The sequence below is a fragment of the Sorghum bicolor genome, chromosome 10 (genome assembly GCF_000003195.3).
Source record: "Sorghum bicolor cultivar BTx623 chromosome 10, Sorghum_bicolor_NCBIv3, whole genome shotgun sequence".
Taxonomy (NCBI): domain Eukaryota; kingdom Viridiplantae; phylum Streptophyta; class Magnoliopsida; order Poales; family Poaceae; genus Sorghum; species Sorghum bicolor.
The window spans coordinates 51,410,280-51,431,195 of record NC_012879.2 but is presented as its reverse complement, the minus strand read 5'-3'; the positions used below and the strand labels follow the sequence as shown (position 1 = coordinate 51,431,195).

Sequence of the window (20,916 nt, the reverse complement as noted above, 5' to 3'; positions counted from 1 at the left end):
GAGCCTAGGTCGTCGCGTCCATCTCCAGGTCGTGCCACCACAGGGACTCGTGCTTGCCGCCTGTCCCGCAATTGCGCCCCCGCGCGCTACTCAGTGGCCACCGCCCTTGTGAGCCTAGGCTGTCATGTCCATCTCTCAGGACTCGTGGTGCTACGCCACGGCCCCACCTTTCCCTGTTGGGGAACAATGCAGAAGTGGTTTCCCCGTGTTGCTTCTCACAAACTTTAATACAAATTATTACAAAACTGCTATTCGAGTTGTTTTTATCAAATATATTTTCTAAAACATTTTAGTTTTACTAGATAAAGTGGTCTACAAGAGCAGTCAGAATTAGAGTCTTTTACCAGGAGCCGAATCCCTGCTAAATAGGATTTAAATGTCGAGGGTTTTAACTTTTTCAAACAAAATTAAGAAATTGTCTCTCTCAAATGTTAAAGGTGTAATTTTTTTAAGAGTGGTATCGTCAATGGAGTGATTATTGAAGAAGTGTCATTGCGAAATGACAATAAATTAAGGCCTTGTTTAGTTGTATTTTTTTTTAAAATAAACACGGTAACATTTTTATTTGTATTTGATAATATTGTCCACTCATAGACTAAATAGACTCAAAAGATTTGTCTCGCAAATTACAAGAAAACTGTATAATTAATTATTTTTTAAATTTATATTTAATATTTTATGATGAGAAATTTAAAAAAATTCTATATTTTTTTTAGAAACTAAACAAGACGCGAATATAATATATGCCCGGACCCCATCGGATCAACTACAGTCGGTCCCCAAGTCCCAACTCAAACGCCGCCGCCGAGCGCCTAGCGCCTTTGCCCGACGAAAAAAAAAAATCTAACCCGAAAGCGCCGGCGGCAAGTGAAGAGAAAGCGCCGGCGATGGACGCGTCTGCCGGCGGCGGCGGCAACTCCCTGCCGACCACTGGCGCGGACGGGTCGAAGCGCCGCGTCTGCTACTTCTACGACGCGGAGGTGGGCAACTACTACTACGGGCAGGGCCACCCGATGAAGCCGCACCGCATCCGCATGACCCACGCGCTGCTCGGCCGCTACGGCCTCCTCGACCAGATGCAAGTGCTCCGCCCTCACCCTGCCCGCGACCGCGACCTCTGCCGCTTCCACGCCGACGACTACGTCGCCTTCCTCCGCTCCGTCACCCCCGAGACGCAGCAGGACCAGATCCGCGCGCTCAAGCGCTTCAACGTCGGCGAGGACTGCCCCGTCTTCGACGGTCTCTACAGTTTCTGCCAGACCTACGCGGGGGGCTCCGTTGGCGGCGCCGTCAAGCTCAACCACGGCCATGACATCGCCATCAACTGGGCCGGCGGACTCCACCACGCCAAGAAGTGCGAGGCCTCCGGGTTCTGCTATGTTAATGACATCGTCCTCGCCATCCTCGAGCTACTAAAGTATCACCAGGTATTCCGAATTTTTGAAATTTTTTGAATCTACAGTTGGATTGGATGGATAGAATTACCCATGTTTTGTAAATTGTAATTGCATTGTAGCGCGTTCTGTACGTGGATATTGATATCCACCACGGGGACGGCGTGGAGGAGGCTTTTTACACCACAGACCGGGTCATGACGGTCTCATTCCACAAGTTTGGGGATTATTTCCCTGGGACAGGGGACATTCGTGATGTTGGGCACTCAAAGGGTAAATATTACTCCCTGAATGTTCCGCTGGACGACGGTATTGATGATGAAAGCTATCAGTCGTTGTTCAAGCCAATAATGGGTAAGGTGATGGAGGTCTTCAACCCTGGTGCAGTTGTCCTCCAGTGTGGTGCAGATTCATTATCAGGTGACAGATTGGGCTGTTTCAACCTCTCTATTAAGGGTCATGCAGAATGTGTAAGATTTATGAGGTCCTTCAATGTCCCGCTGTTGCTGCTTGGTGGTGGAGGTTATACCATAAGAAACGTTGCACGGTGTTGGTGCTATGAGGTATGTAGAGGAGTTTCCTTCATGGGGAAAACCCACATTTGTTATGCCTTTTCACTTTTCTGTTGTTTGTTATTCTATTAATTTCAATAACCTTGTCTGATTATCTATTTGAATTTGTTAAGTATACTGTGAGTGTAACACTTTGTAAGAATTTTTCCCCCTTGCTGCAATGGATCTATTGGAATTAATAGAATAACAAATAACAGTACATGTAGCGCTCACTGCCTAGAATATGCAGGACGATTGGTATGGTGGTTGGAATTTACGAATACTCACATAAAAGTAACATTCCGAAGACAAACAAATAGCCTTCTAAATCATGTTAGGCATGTGTGATACAAATGCCGTATTATCCAACTTCATATATAAGGTTTTCTCAAGTACTTGTGTGTTGTCGATTTGTAACTTTATAGGTAACTGATTTGGTAGCATTCCCTTTTTGCCAACTTCAAAGCACCATCTGCTTTTTCGCTGTACATGTCTCCCTTTGTGTTTGTGCTGTGAACCCAATAAAGGCCTTGTTTAGTTTGTGAAATTTTTTGGTTTGGCTACTGTAGCACTTTTGTTTGTATTTAGTAATTATTGTCCAACCATGGACTAACTAGGCTTAAAAGATTCGTCTCGCAAATTACAGGCAAACTATACGATTAGTTATTTTTTATCTATATTTAATGCTTCATGCATGCCTCCAAAGATTCGATGTGACGAAGAATCTTGAAAATTTTTGGGAACTAAACAAGGCCAAACACAATCTACTTTCTGTCCGTAAAAGTAATCTACATATTTATGTTTGCTAGCTGTGTTCCAAATTCAGTTTTTTATCAGGATATTTTTAATTATGCTAATGTGTTTTTGTTTTTTTAGGATATATCAGAGCAATGTTTGAAATACCAGGATGATATTTTTTTTGAATTAGTTATCTATGCAGTACAATAGTTCCTGCAATTTTTTTTAAAAAAAATTTGGCATGCATCATTTTGCTTTAAGAATTTATTTGTACCTTGTCATTGTCTACTTTCTACTTGCTGAGTGCTGACTAGTGTTGTTACCTAATTTTGTAAATAGTTTTCATGATCTGTTTTAAATTTACTCAGATGTCACAAAAATATTTTTTTTGCTATTTACTGTGTTATAGGATCTTTGTATTTTTAACTATATATGAATAGGTTATGTGTGAACCAAACACTTATTTTTTCTTCAAAGATTATCTCTTCCCAAGTTCCAACTCATTCAGCCACTGCTCTAGACAGGACAATTAAACTTAGCACAGTAAATTATATTCTTTTCATGTTGTTGTTGAGTGATTGGGGATTGAGGCCACTATTGTTATTGCTGATGTGCCGTTTAATGTCACCAATTCAAAGTCTTTGAATAACTGTTCTTACCTTTTTTTTTTTCATATTTCTTGAGCAGACAGGAGTTGCCCTTGGTCATGAGCTCACTGACAAGATGCCACCTAATGAGTACTATGAGTATTTTGGTCCAGATTACACTCTACATGTTGCTCCAAGTAACATGGAGAATAAAAACACACGGCATCAATTGGATGATATAAAATCAAAACTTCTAGATAATCTTTCGAAACTCCGACATGCTCCTAGTGTTCAATTTCAAGAGCGACCTCCTGAGGCTGAGTTACCTGAGGTGAGGATTCTGTTACAAGCAAGAAATTAATTGGATGATGTTTCTTTATCCTTTAAAATAAATCAGGCACAAAGATAAGGACATCTTTAGTAGAGTTATTGTGGACAAGACTGAATAATTGCACAGACCGAACTATATTGAATACAATTAGTAATAAAATCTGGAAATGTAGAAGATTTTTTTTTATCTTGAACAACGCATGAGAGTTGCGTGTCATTTCATTAAGAAAGGAAATCTTACAATAGTTACAAACGGGAGGGCTAGAACAAACCTTCCCAACACACCCCACTCACAGCAATCCATAGCTAAAAAGAAAAGAAATTTGCGCCACGGCAAAAATAAAGGCCCCATGATAACTTGGACAGCAACTCCCAAGTAACTAGTGATGGGGAAGTGGCTATTGACAATTGTGACTAATATATAGCACCACACTGTTTAAATTCTATGTAAAATGACATTGCTTTCTTTCTGGGCAAATAACCAAAAATACTCTGGGCGAACAATCCTGGTCCTAAGGCCAGTATAGTTTTGTCCTGCTCATGCTGGCATAGTTTTGCAGGCATTTATTTTTCTGCTATTTTCTTGCCTATTGTTGTATAATTCTGTTGGAACTGCATTAGAAACTGGACTGGACCACCAGTTGAACTGCAAAAACTGGAAGAAAATGAGAAAAGGGGGGGCAGTGTAAAGAACATGGACTGTACCATGTGTACCGCAACGCAAACAGATGGAGGACAGAGGAAGTCTGGTGTCATTCTAAAAGTGCAGTCCTGCTGCAAAGGTGCAACTATATGGAGAAACTACATAACACCTTTGAAAGCAAACATTGCAACTCTGAAAAAGAAGGGAAAGATAAAAGAACCCTTAGCATATGTGTAACACACACCCAAAGATAATCGAATTGCCATGAAGTGCATCTACAAAATTGGAACAACTTAAAAGTTTGGATAATGCAACCCAATAAATGCAAAAAATATAGCCTAATGAAATATGCAATTCCTTGGTGCATACAAATGAAAAATTCTACAAAAGCTTCATCCCATCTCTGTGGCTGCCACTGGGAGTCTACGACCCAAGGAGTATTCTTTATGTAACTCACAAATAATTAAGTCAATTTATTGTAACTAATTTGTGTTAATTTTTGGTATAGCAAGATGAAGACAAAGAGAATCCTGATGAAAGACGTGATGCTGATTCTGATGTGGAAATGAATGATGCCAAGCCTTTGGATGACTATGGGAGGTATTTATTATTGTTTGCTCATGTAATTTGTTGCAGCAATTGCTTCAGGTGTTTATATTGTGTGTTCTATCTTGTGCACTTTTCTATCATAGGAGGGGCAGCATACAGAATTTAAGAATGAAGAAAGAGTCTGCTGAGACAGAGGCAGTTGATCAGGTACCTCTCTAATTTAACTTGTGTTAATTTAATGGTGTATCAATGAAGTTTCAAATGTTTTTTTTTGGTATGTAAGGTGTACTTGACCTAGAAGGCTGAAGGCATGTTAGAGTGTTTGTTTTGGGGACATGGTAGGATGGGACGGACTCACCCAATTTCTAGGGATGGGCGGGTCCTTGTTTTATGTTTGGTTGAGGGGATCGGACAATCCTATTTTGGGTGCATGTGTCAATCTCTTTTCTTTTTTACATAAAAAGTCTTCCTCTCAACCCCATGGTGCCAAGCGGCATCACTGCTGCGCGACCCCCATGGACCCGAGTGGCATCACTGCCATGCTCCATGCTGTCTGTGGGAGCTCGCTGACGTGCCACCACACCGTGCGTCCCTACCACGTAGAGCTTGAGGACGAGGACACACACGCAAGATTGGGCTGCCCTTGTGAGTTCCGGTCGTCATGAGCTCGGGACCTGTGAGCTCGTCGAAGAAGGGGTGCGGGAGAGCTTGGGACCTATGAGCTCACAGGGGGAGGCTTCCCCCGCGCCGCTCGTTGGAGCGCCTATCCGCCCACGCCGCTCGTCGAATGCTGGCCACCCACGCACTGTGAGATGGATGAGGATGCCGTCCAAAGAAGACGTGCCCATGTGGTTGTTTTTTCGGGATGGGGTTGCCCCGCATCTGAGGGGAATATTCCCCCTTGGGGACGGTCCTGTCCCAAGTCGCCCCAGAACCAAACACCATCAAATTGGGAATCAACCCATCCCATCCCCAGTAGTCCCCCAACCAAACACATAGATCTGCTGGTGTAAGGGTGTAATTGATATGGATATTTCCTAACCGTTCCAATATTCGAATATGGTATAATAATGAATTGGATACCTTTCTTGGGTATCTAGATATTTTCTCAGGTACTGGATACTTTTCTTCAAATATCAGATTCAGGCCTTGTTTAGTTCCTTATAAATTTTGCAAAATTTTTCAGATTCTCCGTCACATGAAATCTTGAGGCACATGCATGGAGTATTAAATATAGATTAAAAAATAACTAATTGCACAGTTTGTCTGTAATTTGCGAGATGAATCTTTTGAGCCTAGTTAGTCCATGATTCAACAATATTTGTCAAATACAAATGAAAGTGTTACAGTGTCCATTTTGCAAACAATGCCTCAGATAAATAAGGGTAGTATACGTGGGTTATTGGATATATGATTGGATAATCCGGATAGCTATGTCGGACATTGGATTTTGGTACTTGTATCACATATCCATTAGGTGAGGTTATGTGGGCTGCAGGTGCGGGGTGCCATTTTATAAAGCCCAAGAAGAATTTCATCTGAAGAGATTAAGAAAGTGGAATTGACTCTTCTTTCTCCTCCGTTCTACACTGTAGCAGCAAAAATGGGAACTCTCAGATTCAGTGCATCCTCGCCGGTTCCCTGCAATTCCCGTGGCCTTCTTGGCTCCTGGGGTGCGGGGAATCGGGATCTAAAGTCTGGTTGTATATACCCTCTCGTAATAAGTAGCTTTATATATAAGTTAGGGTTAGTTCTATTTCTGCTCCTTCCTCTGCTTCTACGGTGAGGATGTGGCATCAATCGTCTTCTTCGATGAAGTAGTAGTAAGGTACGGTTTGCTTCCCCTAACCATGGACGGGGTGGTGGTCGATCTGCTCCCCGGGTTAAGGTTACTCTCCAATCTGCTGGAGTTGCTGTTGCTCATACTTCCTCAGAAAAGGGAAGGTTTCTTCTACCACATCTAGAGAACGTGTTTCAGCTTTGAGGCACTGCTGGTAGTGACTTCAAAAATTGTGATGGCCCTTCATGGCCGTACCTTGTCAGCTGAGGATGCCTCAGCTCTGCTTCCTTCGACCTAGCTTGTCGATGGTGATTGGAGGAAGTACTGGGGTGTTGTTGGACAAGTCCTGTGGTAGCATGATCCTGAAGTACTGCACGCCATTTCTTTAAGTATGATCCTGAAGCTAGCGTGGACAAGTTCTATTTGGCACATTTGTTTACATTTCTGTCTCTGTGCCCTTGCTTTCCATTTAAGTGTTGTACAACGTTAGGAAAGAGGTATTGGAAATATACCTGGCTGAAAAAAATTAAAAATGTGTGACATGTCACATGTGTATTATATAGGGTTGTCTATTTTACTCAAATGTCAAAAGAAATATCCGTGACCAACATTGTCCGTGTCTGTCTGATCCGGTATTCAACACACAAATATGCATATTTGTAACTGAGACAATCTGAATCCATATTCGTATTTGTATCCAACATGACCGTGTATGACTCTAATTTTGAAGAAAAATGTGGAAACAGATATGGAGTGAGTAGTATCCATTTGTATACTATATTGCACCCCTATGCTGGTGTAACATATACCAACACACATGGTACAGTTCTGTTTCTTGTTATACCTTTGGCAGTTGGGATCAGGTACCCTGAACATTATGCAGGGTGCAATGTGTTCATGTGGTATGGCTTGACATGAAACCTGACTTGAGAGACAAAAATGTTGTGCCAGGACCATACGGGATTGGAATCAGCTCCTTTTTGGCAAAAACATGGTTATATAGGTTATAGGGGCCAGTACTATGCCAAATACCCATATGACTTGTTGACCAAACTGTAGGGCAGTATCTTTGCCTTGTTTTGCCTTGCCCATGTAGTTATGAATCTGGAGATGACCTGGACATTATTAGAGATGAAAGTTATGAATCTGGAGATGACTTCGATATTAGTAGAGATGAAAGTGGAGATTGTCCAGTATCTACCCACACCGTGTTGCTCTCTCATGTACAGTGTGGCATAATTAGGTTTCTGAGATTGATAGGGCTATGCCTATGCAGTAAAAGAGTTACAGTAAAGAGTAGTTTTTGTTGTGATGCTTGAGATTGATCAAAGTTTTTTGCAAGTTAAATTTCTCGAATATTTGCTAGTAATATGCTTTACATAGGATGTGTTGTAATGGTCTCTAAGAGCATCTCCAAGAGCTTGGCTAAACTTAGTAGTCAAATTCTAATGTTTAGCCATTTTGTAAAATAGATAACTTCTTAAAAAAGAAGAGGTTCACAACAGCCTTGCTATCAGATAGCTAGTGCCAGTGGTTGGCTATATATGGCCAGCGAAAATTAAGGGATAGCAAACTTTCTATTTTACAAAACCAAATAGCACATCTGTTGGAGCCTATTTTTCTACTATAGAAGTTCTAAAAGGCCTCCATAACAAGAATAGCAAAGCTGTTGGAGTTGCTCTAACATCTTTAAGTGTTTTCTCCCCATGTGCTTTAGCAATTCCCATGTTTCCTGGCAGATCATGACTCCATTTTTCATTCATCTATTTTACTGATTCTTGTTGGAGCAATTATAGCCTTGTAGGAAGAACATTTTCCTAATTAACTTTTCTTTTTCTCTAGTTATTATATATCATTCTCCATTACTGACATTCTTGTTTTCTTGTTTTTGTACTGTGCAGGATGTTAATAGTGCAGCTGCAGAACATTCTAGAGGCACTGGACCTGTGGCTGATGGAGTTGGTTCCTCGAAACAAACCTTTGTAAGTGCCATTTATCAGAACATTAAATATATCAACAGCTTCAGGGGACATGCTCATACTACTTTCATTAGTGTGGTCCGGTGTACAAAAGCATATTTTTATGAAGTTATTGTTGGATGCAGCCGAACGACACTACTCCGATGTCCATAGATGAACCAAACGTTCTGAAAGTTGAGCAACAGAGTCCAAACAAATTGCAGGACCAACCGACGATGCACCAGAAGCCATGATCACCTTAACATAGTAGCTAATGTCATCTGTAGCCTGTCGATTCTTTTGTGCAAATTCATTTGACTGTAGGCAAGCCGTGCATGTCACAAGGCTGAAGCAGGGAGCAGAAGCAAATGCTAACCAAGAAGTTGTGCATCTGAAATCTATAGTGTTTTGCGCGTTGCATTTGTATTACGAACAGTTGAAAACGATGATTTACTGGTTTATAATCATGAAATTTTGTCTTCCATCCTTTGCTTATGCAGAGGAAGGAATTGATATTGTCGTATGCATCAGTTAAGTAGTGCTTTTGTCGCAGATGTCCATGTGATTGTAATGTGCAGGAACTAGAGGAATTCCAGCAATAGCTCATAAAGTTGGGCCCTTCACTCTCCAGCTCTAGCTACAATCCTTAATTATGAGCCAATACTTTCTTATGACATGAGGGACTCTTTTTTTTTTGCAATAAACAAGTTTGTATTATTATTAGCAACGGGTTGCTGAGATTGTTACATCGTTCAAGCCTACATATTGTAGAGCTTGTAACTAGTGACACTGGGTACATGGTTTTCACTGGAACATGAAAACTGAACCATGTGATTGTCCTGTGTAGAAGCTTGTAGAGCCTGTCGGGCTAGAGAATCAGCTGTAGTGTTTAGAGTGTGATGAACCTTGTAAACCTTGGATGCTGGCTGTGGCATTGTTGATGAAGATCTGCGTAGGTTTGGAGTCTTGTACGTAGGAAAGTGGTGATGGATTGATAACACATGATTATACAAGTCAATCTATTACGTTATTTTACATCTACTATTTTCTATCTAATTTTTGCTTCTTGTTTTTTGCTGCCATCTACTTCGTTGCAACAACAAGCATAAGGTCCTAGAGATGATTAGGCCAACTTGGATAGCCTACGCATGCGGTGTCGGGTTCAAAGAGCTCTCGCTGGTGTATCTCACATATCGTGCTCCTGACAATACTTCCCTTGCGACATATCTCACGCATTGTGCTCATTGCCGGGGGCACACCTGAGGTGTTCATGTGCGAACGTCTGTGGTGGTCTCACCCAAAGTGATAGGCAACGGAACACCACCTCTAGCAATGCATGTTCCACCAGCCTTGTCATCACGAGCTGCTCTAGGGAATGGAGGCGGTGAGGGTGGTAGGGTATAGTCTTCATCCTCCTTATCACTCCCATCTGAATCGAGTGCAATGTGCAATCCTGTTAATCAGCACTAGCCTCTGCCTCTCTCAACTATCATGTGGCTATGAACATACAACTTCAATGAATTTTCAAATCGGTGGCTTGTAGTATGTTTTGAACATCTATTTGGAGGCCTCTGCATGTACTGAGGAAAGTGGATGCACATAGCCAAGAAATAACAAATGATGTGTGCATATGGCATTCTCTTCCCATTCACAAAACAATAGACCCGCAAGATCAACAGGACATGACCCATTACGAAGGATAGCAACCATTGCTGTAATCCCGAAATGGTTTCACCGTAGCCAGCCGAATCAAGGATTCCTCAAGGAATCAGCGCTGAATCTGAATGACTAAGTATCAATGTATCATTGACACTGTCTCTGCTGGAGGTACTGTGCCACCGGTGAGGGCAGGACAAGGAGCAAAAACCTGAAAGATAACATATCTCATGCAATGCAACCTTTGTTTGTGGCACCAGAGGAACTTCAAGAGCTATTGATATTTGCTCTCTAGTCAGCTGCGTGAGACTCACCGGAAAACATAGACTGAATGAAAGACCGATCTCGAGGAATCCAAAGAGTAGGCAAAGAAAATTCTCACCCAGTCAAGTCAAATGTGCCCTAATTTCTTCCTCGTTTACTCCTGTTGCGGGTTGCCAGGATATCGACAGTGATCCTGTGGTGAATACATAGCTTGCCACCATGCGACTCCCCTGAGTGATATCCCTATAGAAGAGGGCCTGCAAATCAGTCCAGAAGGGTCCACGTGCTGGCTTCCTTGGTTTTGTGAATCATTCATCTTGAGGCACAAATCTTAAGTTCTGAATTTTTATTTCCTCTAAGGTCTAGAAGCCGGGCAACTATGGGTATAGGAGACCCCACTGGCTAGGCTTCTGCTACCTTAAGATAATTTCAGCCTCTTCTTAAGAGTATTAATGATAAAAATTTGTAGGAGAGGCTAAGGGGGGGCTACGTGGGTTCTACGGCCGTAGGGGGGTCTGGAGCCCCACCAGCCCCACCGTTGGCTCCGTCGCTGGCTCTTGTTGTCTCTCCTGCTCGTGCTGTCTCTCCAAATCCTTCTTAAATGCTAGGAATAAAGATTTTACGTATGCTCCCACTGCCTAGAGCAACTTCAAAAGACTCTCTAAATCCTTCCTAAATACTAGGAATAGAGATTTTAGTAAAAAAGTATCCGCCAACAGCTTGTCTAAGGTCTTGTTTAGTTCCCAAAAATTTTTGCAAAAATTTCCAGATTCCTCGTCACATCGAATCTTGCGACACATGTATGAAGCATTAAATATAAATAAAAGAAAGAACTAATTGCACAGTTTACTTTGCAAGACAAATCTTTTGAGCTTTCATGATTGAATAATATTTGTCAAATACAAACGACAATGTCCATTTTGCCAAAATTTTTGAAATTAAACAAAGCCTAAATGGTTATCAAAATATAACCATCTTTCATTCCGAATTTCTCACTAGCTAAAAATAGAAGACAAGAATGATTCTCCAAAGTATGCACGAGATATATGAAAACTATTTTGAGAGTGAAAAGATAAGAAAAACGTTTTTTTATGCAAATGACTCCAAGTAATGATTTAGAGAATGAGATTTAGAAATGCTCTTAAAGATGCGTTAATGCTATCTGTTGAGTCCATTGAGTGCCCTCCGCACCAATCGCTGCACGAAAAACTCGAAGCTCGTTAGCTCGCTCGGCTCGTGGCTAGCTCGGCTCATTATCATAACGAGCCAAGTCAAGCTAAGATTTTAGCTCGTTAGCTATAACGAACCAACTCGAGCCAGCTCGCGAGTCCAACGAGCTATAGTTTTTTTTTTAAAAAAAATCATCATAAATTATATTAGTTTTATATTACTTAATATCGTACACTTTACAAATAGTTGATATGTTAGCTCATAAAAATATTTTGTTCGACTTAAGACTATTAAATATATTATTTTTGTATTATTACTCTTTGGAGCTTTAGATAGATATAAATGTTATATTTTGTGTACTTTTTATACCTAGCTCACGAGCTTAACGAACCAGCTCGAGCTCATAACGAGCCGAGCCGAACCAACTTTCTAGCTCGTTAAGATAACGAGCCAAGACTGTGACGAGGCGTAGACTGGATTGTTAACGAGCTAAAACAAGCCGAGCCGAGCCGGCTTGTTATCCAGCCTTAATCACCTCAAGCTGGTGAGAGTGAATAAACCAGATCTGTGACGAGGCGTAGACTGGATTTGGGGCTGCAGCTGAGTGGAATGTAGTTCCTCACTGAAAATACATCTGCCCCCTCATGTTCTCGGTGCTCTGCTACTGCTGCTTGTACTGCCATACGAGTTTCTCTAGAGATCTTTTTTTTACAATATCTCTAGAGATCTTTGGTTTCTTGATTTGGTTTCGAGGCACCACCACCTTCTCTTTCCCTTTACTGTCCCCTGGAGGGGACCTCTCACCTCCTGATCCTCCAGCGGCTGATCTGATCATTGCTGACACTGATCCTGCCACGCCAAGCTGAAGGTAGTGCCCTGCTAGAGACTAAATGAACCTTTAGAGGCTTGGCCTTAGTCCATTCTCAAAGGTCTTGGCCCTGAGCTAATCTGCCCAACTGACTGCTGACACCGAACTGCTGCTCCTAGTGCACCATCAAGCGTCTAGTGCATCATTCCAAATAAAACCGTCACTTGATTTTCTAAATTGTTTGCATCGAACGATTCAGGACCACGACAATGATGACAACAAAAGGAGATTACTGTCCAAGCAATTTAAATCAGAAATACAATAAAGAACTTCAGGTTACAGTTTCATTTTGCAGAGAAGTCAGCACATGAGTTATTTTATTCAAAGCAAGATAACTTCTCTAATTGCTATCCTGCTGTCCCGTTAATTGTGGTACCTTACATATAGACAGAACGAACATTTTGGTATTACCAGCCAAGCTGCACATACAACTTCAATGAATTTTCAAATCTTCCTACATTTCAAACAAGTGAATTATGAATGGAAAATCAATGACCAGATGACAAGCTGAAGATTACACAATTGTAAGCTAACCAGGATCATAGAAGATGAATTATCACAGTGAAGTTGAAATTCCATACTTGCTGTGAGAGTTCAATAGCACGTGGTAGATTGGATCTTGATATGATACTTTGAAAAGTTGGAGGACAATGTAGCCGCATGTTGTGATGCTAAGGCACAGAAGGGGTTAAAAGGTCAATAAATTACTTAAATAAAATCATCAATATGGCTCACAACTTTGTGTGCCAACATATCACACATATGAATGCATGATAACCATAAAAGGAACGAATCTAAATATATGCAACCCAAATGGACAACTGATCCTTCACATACTTCAGTTGACAGGGTTAAAGCAGCTTTATATATTGTACTAGATCATATTGTTTCAAGGAAAGCACCACCCACATATATGAATTGGGAATAACCCTGAAGGAAGCTATTCCTAAAGAGAAGTATTACATAATATTCCAGTACCTAATATATGAAAACATATACATATCATGATAACCAACTAATAATTTACAGACATCAACAAAACAATGCTGGTTAACACATAACAATTAATTAAAACATTTAAGTGATATAAATTGAATAGTTACACTTTATGTTAAGATTTGCATGTAGAAGTATTCTGACAATCTCTTATGCAAACATACTCTCCAGAAATAATAATTGCAGGGCAATTACTACTACTAGTACTGTTTAGTCACAACTAGATCTGCTAGCGACTATATATCAATTTGGTTAGTTTTTGTAAGCAAGATATCAGACGAAGGTTGCAGATTGATTATGAGGGTGCAAGATACACATATATATATATAAGCGAAGTGTTGCTGGCAAAGTCCCACATCTACAACAGCCCCACATTCATGCAAGAGCAGACCCAATTATGATACTGTCATGGGTGTGTGCACAAGCTGTGCCAGATGGCAGCAAGAGCAGGCGCACAAGGGCAGCTGTCCATCTGGCCTGCCACATGGGACCAAAGTGCTGGCACAAAGAACAGCAATATTTTCTCAATTTCTCTCTATAAGCACTAGTGCCTGAGCACCTTCCAGATGAAGAAGGGTACCCGGTAGGGAGGAGAGAATGATACTATATTAGAGGACAACTTCGTTGCTACTATTACCTGCCATGAATGACATGGCCATTGCTCTTAAATAAAGATTACTTCCAACAGAATGAGATATGCTACAACAATCAACAAACTGAAGGTAAGATAGAAACAACTTGGCTAATGAAGTGTTGCATCAAAATCAGCACACAGTAAATGGATTCTAAAATCTAAAGTAAAAAAATTGGTAAGTTGGTGGCGCTTGGAGCCTAAAAATGAGATTTATATACCTTCCAAAGCATATCAACAAGACAATCCAAATGGTAGTTGATATCCAAGATGACTCCTTGTGAGTAACCCAGACCTGTAGGCATAATATCAAATATTAACACTTGGCCATAATGCCTATTACGGAGCAAAATATTAATGTCAAAGTGTATCCCTATCCAGAATCATCTTCACCCAGTAAGAATTCGGAAACCATTAAATAAGCCACATATAGAACAACCATTAAGTTAAAACACAATTGTTGCTGAACATTTTCTACCAGGGTCTAAAAGAGAGAAGTGCAGACCAGGATATCAAATGTAAATATTATGAACAAACTCTACTGATTACATTTCCAGTGAAAATGCATGCTCTATGATCGAAATGAAAGTAATAACACTATGGCATCAATGCTCAGAAAATTCCAAATAAAATTCATGTAATCGTTAAAAAAATGTGTTCCCCATCCTTTTGGACAAAGTAAACATAAGCAGTAAATTTTGACAGCTCATCCATGCACACAAATTGTTTTAAAAGAAAATACAAAAAACTAGAAAATTGCATGAACATAAGTTAGAGCATAGTGTGCTCGCGTATATTTCATTTGAGTGTTGAATAGATTGGCTGGTAACTAAGAAAGAGGAGAGGGGGACAGGCAACATGCTGAGTGAGCCCCTAGGCAGCATGCCGGTCAGGGGTAATCCCAGGCAGCCGCCTGACATTCAACATGCTAACCCCTCTTCTCCCGTGCAATCGAATCGCCGACCAGGCTGTCATGAAGACCGGAAAGACCAGACCAAAATTCTTGGAACACTGATGTTGGAAGGCCTTAGGAGAAGATGTCAGCAAACTGGGATGTCGTCAAAACATGGAGCACTCGAACATTACCAATAGCAACTCGCTCTTGATAAAGTGGAGATCGATCTCAACATGCTTCGTGCGTTGAGGTTGGACTGGATTTGTGGACATGTAGATGGCATGGGTACTTCAAGGCAACACAGGAATTGAAGGAACAACAAGTTTCAGCAACTCCATTGGCCACAGTACTTGAACGAGAGACTATATTTTGCCGTTTGGATGACCAGGAAATCAAGTTAGCGCCGAGAAACACAGCATAGCCTAAACATCCGCCCAGTCCACATCAGTGTAAACCACCATGTTGGAGGGAGGACATGGTCGAAGATGGAGTCTGTAGTGGAGAGTGCCCTGAAGGTAGCAAAAAATACGCTTGACAGCAGATAAGTGAGGCTCAGGAGGGTCATGCATATGAAGACACACCTGCTGGACAGCATAAGCAATGTCCAGTCTAGTGAAAGAAAAGTATTGAAGGGCCCTGCAAGACTGCGATAGTGTAGGATCACCAACGGGAGCGCCATCCATTGCAGACACTTTGGTGTGAGTATCAACAAGAGTGCTGCACATCTTGCAGTCAATCATGCTAGCACCTTTGAGGATATCGACATTGTATTTGTTGCTAGGACAAGAGCAAACCAGCAGAGTGTCGCTGGACTGAAATTCCCAGAAAGCGGTACAGAGTACCAAGGTCTTTCATGAAGAATTACTGCTGCAAGGCAGAGATGGTGTGGTGGAGGAAAGAGTCACTTGAAGAAGTCAGAACGATATCATCCACATAGAGCAGCAAATAAATAGTGTCAGAGCCCCAGCGGAGAAGTATCAGACTTGGCTTCAACAAATCCAAGATACAGTAGGTGTGAAGCAAAACGATTGTACCAAGCTCAAGGTGGCAACTGAGTCTGTACAAAGACTTGTTGAAGCAACAAACATGAGCAGGCACTCAAAGTAATAGACAGTCTCGGAGAGGGTGACATGAAGAATGCTTTCTTTATGTCCAACTGACGAATAGCCAATGCTCGAAAGAGGGTAACATGAAGTACTGTGCAGACCGTAGTAAGTTTCACCATGGGATTGAAAGTCTCATCATAATCCACACCAGGAGCCTAGGTGAAACCAAAGGACCTCGCAAGCCTTGTAACGATCAAGGAACCATCAAAATGAAACTTGTGGCAAAAGATCCACAAGTTTGTATGATTGCATCTATCTCATGACTTGTACTACATAGGAGCCAAAGTTTAAGCTGTCTTACCGATATTGCAAAGATATTTATGTAGAAATCAATTAAGGTTGCCGCCATCCACCTGAGTGCACAATTGAAACGTTAAACTTGAGATTTATGTTTGGTAAATGATAAGTATGCTTTTGAGTAGAACTATGCATCTAAACCATCCAACACATGTATGAGCTTTCCATTTTAAAATTTTAAAATACTAACAGGCAAATATCAAAAAATAGTTCTCTGACTTGTTGGATTTTGTCAAAAAAAAAAACAGCAGTTGTTGAATTCATCACAACTTCAAACACCCTCCCACCTCCCTCCCCTCCCTCCCTCCCTCTCCCTAATCCAGCTGTTATGCCCTGGTGGAGGAATTGGGAGGTGGAGGGCTAAGGATTCTTAGGTTGTAGTGGTGATCCGCCACTGCCAAGGCTCCTTGCCTCGTTGCTCCGGGTCTATGTTGGCCATGAGAGGATAGGAGGAAGATTGTTTCATTGCTTGATTTCTAAAGTCCAACATCCGGGATTACATATGCAACAAGCCAACCAGTTCAACTTTTCCCCCAGTCTAACTAATCAATTGACTAAATCAATCACCTCCCTTTTCTCAACCAATCACTAATCAATCTAAGATTATGCTGCCCTCTTGTTCCAGCAGCTGTAGGTGCGGCCCCACATGACACCAGCACTCTCTCATAAAGAAACCATCATAGCCATTCTAGGTTGCCACAAGCCCTACCTATCTCCATGACTTGCAACTGCTGCAGCAGGAAAGGGCGGGAAGGAGTGAATGAGGCCAAGGTTGAGTAGTGGTATGGGGGACTGACTGACTGAAGCTCACATGTCAATACACTGGGATATGGTACCTACTAGTCACATTACACACATAGCATTTAACAAGATTCAATGGGTTAGAATTCTTTTTTTTGGGTGGGGGTGGGGGTGGGGGTGGGGTGGGGAGGGTGCGAGGTCATGTAGATTGAGTTAACTGGAATATCTGTGAAACTTGACTCTTTTTTTAGGGATCTGCAAAACTTAACTTGTAGATGCAGTTTTTTTTACAGTTCTGACATAATAACTACAGTTTCATCAAAATAAGTCGATATAAAAGTTTAGCAATTAATCTTGACTATAACTTCAGTGTATAGCAGGATTCCCATATATCACATTAACTCCATATTTGGAAAGTTAAAACAACCTAGAACTGCGCAGCTATTGTTCCTGTGATGCTGCAATCTTGCATTTAGTTACTCTTTTCACACTTGCATCAGTTACATTGAGCTCAATGGGCTTCAGAAATAAGGAAAGCAACAAAGTATGAACTTTATGCACTTACGGTGTCAACAATTCCTTCCTAAAAGGTAGTCCATCAGTGATGACAGTATATGTGACAACCGCAACCATGAATATCCCCAAAATGCTGAAAATAACCCTTCCAATTACAATATAAGAGCACTTTCTTTGGGATAGATTACCTTGCCTGAAAATGTTTTGAGAATACATGTCAAGACAAAATTAGCATCAATTTAATTTTGTTGGATATCTCATTCGATCAACAAGGTCAGCATGTGGGGCTGCATTATGCAGAGTAGCAGAAAGGAATTTGGTGGAATGAAATTTGTGGCTTCAACATATTAGACAACATCTAGAATGCAACTAACCCGCGGGGCTTTAAGTATGCTAGTTAAGTAGACAATGGTATAGAAGTCTAAATAACTAGTCATGAGGATTTTGGCACTCTACCTGATAAACAGAAGATCAAGTGGATCTTGGGATGACCCTGCAGATGTTACTTCAAAAAGTTTCTTAACAATATAAGCGCAAGTAGCAGCACTGAAAAGATAAAATAATAAAAAAAAGGCAGATACCATTAAGTCGATAAAACTCATCCAGTCAAACAGAAGTATAGAAGCACAAAAAGAAGCTATAAAACTAAGAGTTAGAGTACAAAATATTAAAGATAAGTCAAATACCTGCCAAAGCAAACCAACAGAACCACCCACACGGCAGAACTAATCCAGTTTGCTTCCTTGTAGATAACCCAAGCCTGAAACACCACACAAGAAGAATCTCTAACTTAAGTCAAGTTAGAAATGAAATTGGATCTCCATAAATGTACGAAAAATAATCAGATCTTGTAAATAGGTAAGAATTAAATTATTCAACATTCTAAGGCTCAATCCCCAGACCTGTTTGGCCAAGTTTAACAGGAGCATTTACTCTTCAGGAATTATTCAAGCTAATCAGAGGATAAGATTCACTTAGGATATGACAGAAAAAATGATTTACATGATAATTTTCTAGTCGGTATGCACAAAGGTCAGAACTGGGGTTCAGGTATTTGCAAAACTCGATAGAAAGTTTCAGCTAATAACTCTAATACACAAATTGACAAAGGATAACAAAGCTAAGTCAGATAATGGCATAAAAGAGAATCCCTTATTATTTGGACACTCATTTCTGAGATGCAACTATGCAAGTGTGCAACCAACGTGCAATCATGGGTTCACGATGACCTGAACCAAAATGAACTAATGCAAGTTAGGCATGTATTTGGTTTGAGTAGTAGGATGGTGATGGATCATCCAATCTCACTCCAAACCAAAAGTTGTTATTTAATTTGAGGAGTGGAATGGTCAATCCATCACCACCTCATCTGTCAAAAGCAAATGATTTGTAAAATGTGAGGAATGGGTAGATCCCACCAAAATTCATGGCATGACCACATGATGGATCACTCCATCGTAGATGGGTTGATCCCTCAAATTAAACATTCTATTAGTTAATCATGTCATACGGATAAAGGGGAAATGCCAAATAACTGGTAGAAAAAATATTTTAAATACAAGTATGCTACAAACATCCTGTGAACTTAATAATGCACAAAGCATAGAGTTTAAAGATTCTATTCGAAACAGTAAGTCATATGACTAATAGCTCCATAATCAATTATCCACCTATATGTCAAATATTTTGTCAGTGGTATAACTCAAAATGAATAGACTAGTAGCTGCTTTTAATTCACTTTCCACAAGGAGTCTTTTTTCCAACCCTAGGAGGTACTGTCATCTTGTACTTCCAGAAGTACCAATGCACCTCCCCAAGCCCTAAGTAATAATTTGACAGTGCCTCTTGTTACCTACCAAGGATTATAAAAGGGCCCTACCAGCAAAATCATCCTCATAAAGATGGTAACTTTAACAAGTTTCCGGTGAAAACCATTGTAAAAAAAGTGGCTGCTTATAAGAATTAAAGTCATAAAAATCAAGGCATTACCGAGATCGCAATTACATTCACATAAAAATCAATCAGTGTTGCCACCATCCACCTACACACAGCAAAGAATTACAATTTTAAATGAATGTATTTTGCATACATGTAAGCATGAGGAAGAGCTATGATATGCCTGCTCTGTTGCAACTTGCAACACATAGTTTGGTTGTTATGAATGTACCAATCTCTCAAGAACAAACTTCATTGCGTATTTGCACCAATGAGCAAGACTATGTTTCTACTATAACATATTGGTAAAAACACCGACAGCACCTTGCAACTTTGCAAGATGACTGATGGGACTACAAAACACTTGCATAGTATGTACATAAAACTAAGGCTAATTAACAAACTGAACTTCAGAACACAACATAGACGACCTTGCAAGAGCTACACTATCACCAGTTCATCACGTCTCCTTAGCATTTCACAATGAAAACTCCACTTAATATGCAGCTTACTGCTTTACCACCAGAGAACGTAAGGTAAGAGTGGCTCGTTGTTGCATTGAAACGAACAACGTACAGACAAGTTCCACAATCCACAACCCTCACCAATACCCATTTCCACAAAACCGCAGTAGCTTCCTACCAATCCGCAAGCGAGCACATAAGCAGTATACTTACGGCGTAAGCAGCTCGGGGCGGAACGGCGAGCCGTCGGTGGCTATGGTGTACACCAGCGTGGCCACCATGAGCAAGCCCAGCGCCGCGAAGACCGCCCTCCACGTGACGAGGGACCCCTGCGCCGCCATGGTCACGCTCGAGAGGGAACGGCCGCGGATTTAGTGGGGGAGGGGCGAATAGTTGCAGGCGGAGCAAGTAATAGGAGGGAATGGGGAGTGGACGGGAAGCTGACACGTCGGCGCGGAGGAAGCGGAGGCGGAGACGCGGCCACGTTGGCTGCGCGCGGGCCGCCACCACCGCCGCCGCATCCTGCGACTTGGAAGTCCTGTAGGGTGCCGAGGTCGTGGTTGAGAGCAAGGTGAGTTGCGGGAATCGAGTCGCCGGCGACGACGGTGGGGGTCGAGAGTGTCAGTGACTGTATGTTGGGGGACGAAAACGGGTTTTCGGATTTCGTCCGGCCGGAGAACGGCCAGGAAATGACGCTATCGCCCATTTTTTGTTTGGGCCAAGACCAAGGGAATGGCCGAATGGGCATTTGAGTTTGAGGCCCATGAAAGAAACGGGCTGCATTGGTTTCAAACTCCTCATATATACAGAACGTAAAATATGTTTATTTCTTTTTGTGATGATTAAA

At 41.3% G+C, this 20,916-nt stretch overlaps 2 protein-coding genes across 3 annotated transcripts; one reads left to right on the top strand and one right to left on the bottom strand.

The window, feature by feature from the left end:
* LOC8065038 (probable histone deacetylase 19) lies at window positions 765-9,156 on the top strand. The gene is made up of 7 exons (XM_002438569.2): window positions 765-1,427; window positions 1,517-1,957; window positions 3,371-3,601; window positions 4,752-4,843; window positions 4,936-4,999; window positions 8,474-8,554; window positions 8,677-9,156. Exons 1-7 carry the CDS (start codon window positions 888-890, stop codon window positions 8,782-8,784), a joined length of 1,557 nt encoding a protein of 518 aa, XP_002438614.1. The 5' UTR covers window positions 765-887; the 3' UTR covers window positions 8,785-9,156.
* Window positions 12,702-20,677, bottom strand: LOC110431047. Of its 2 annotated transcripts, none has more exons than XM_021449591.1 (9): window positions 20,283-20,677; window positions 19,660-19,711; window positions 18,357-18,430; window positions 18,127-18,216; window positions 17,720-17,863; window positions 16,418-16,469; window positions 14,337-14,410; window positions 13,023-13,159; window positions 12,702-12,942 (listed from the first exon to the last, which is right to left on the bottom strand). In XM_021449591.1, the coding sequence occupies exons 1-8, from the start codon at window positions 20,408-20,410 to the stop codon at window positions 13,045-13,047; spliced, it is 729 nt and encodes a 242-aa protein (XP_021305266.1). In that variant the 5' UTR covers window positions 20,411-20,677; the 3' UTR covers window positions 12,702-12,942; window positions 13,023-13,044. The 2 variants fall into 2 exon arrangements, with proteins under 2 accessions (XP_021305266.1, XP_021305267.1); XM_021449592.1 differs by having other exon boundaries at window positions 13,070-13,159; window positions 20,283-20,494.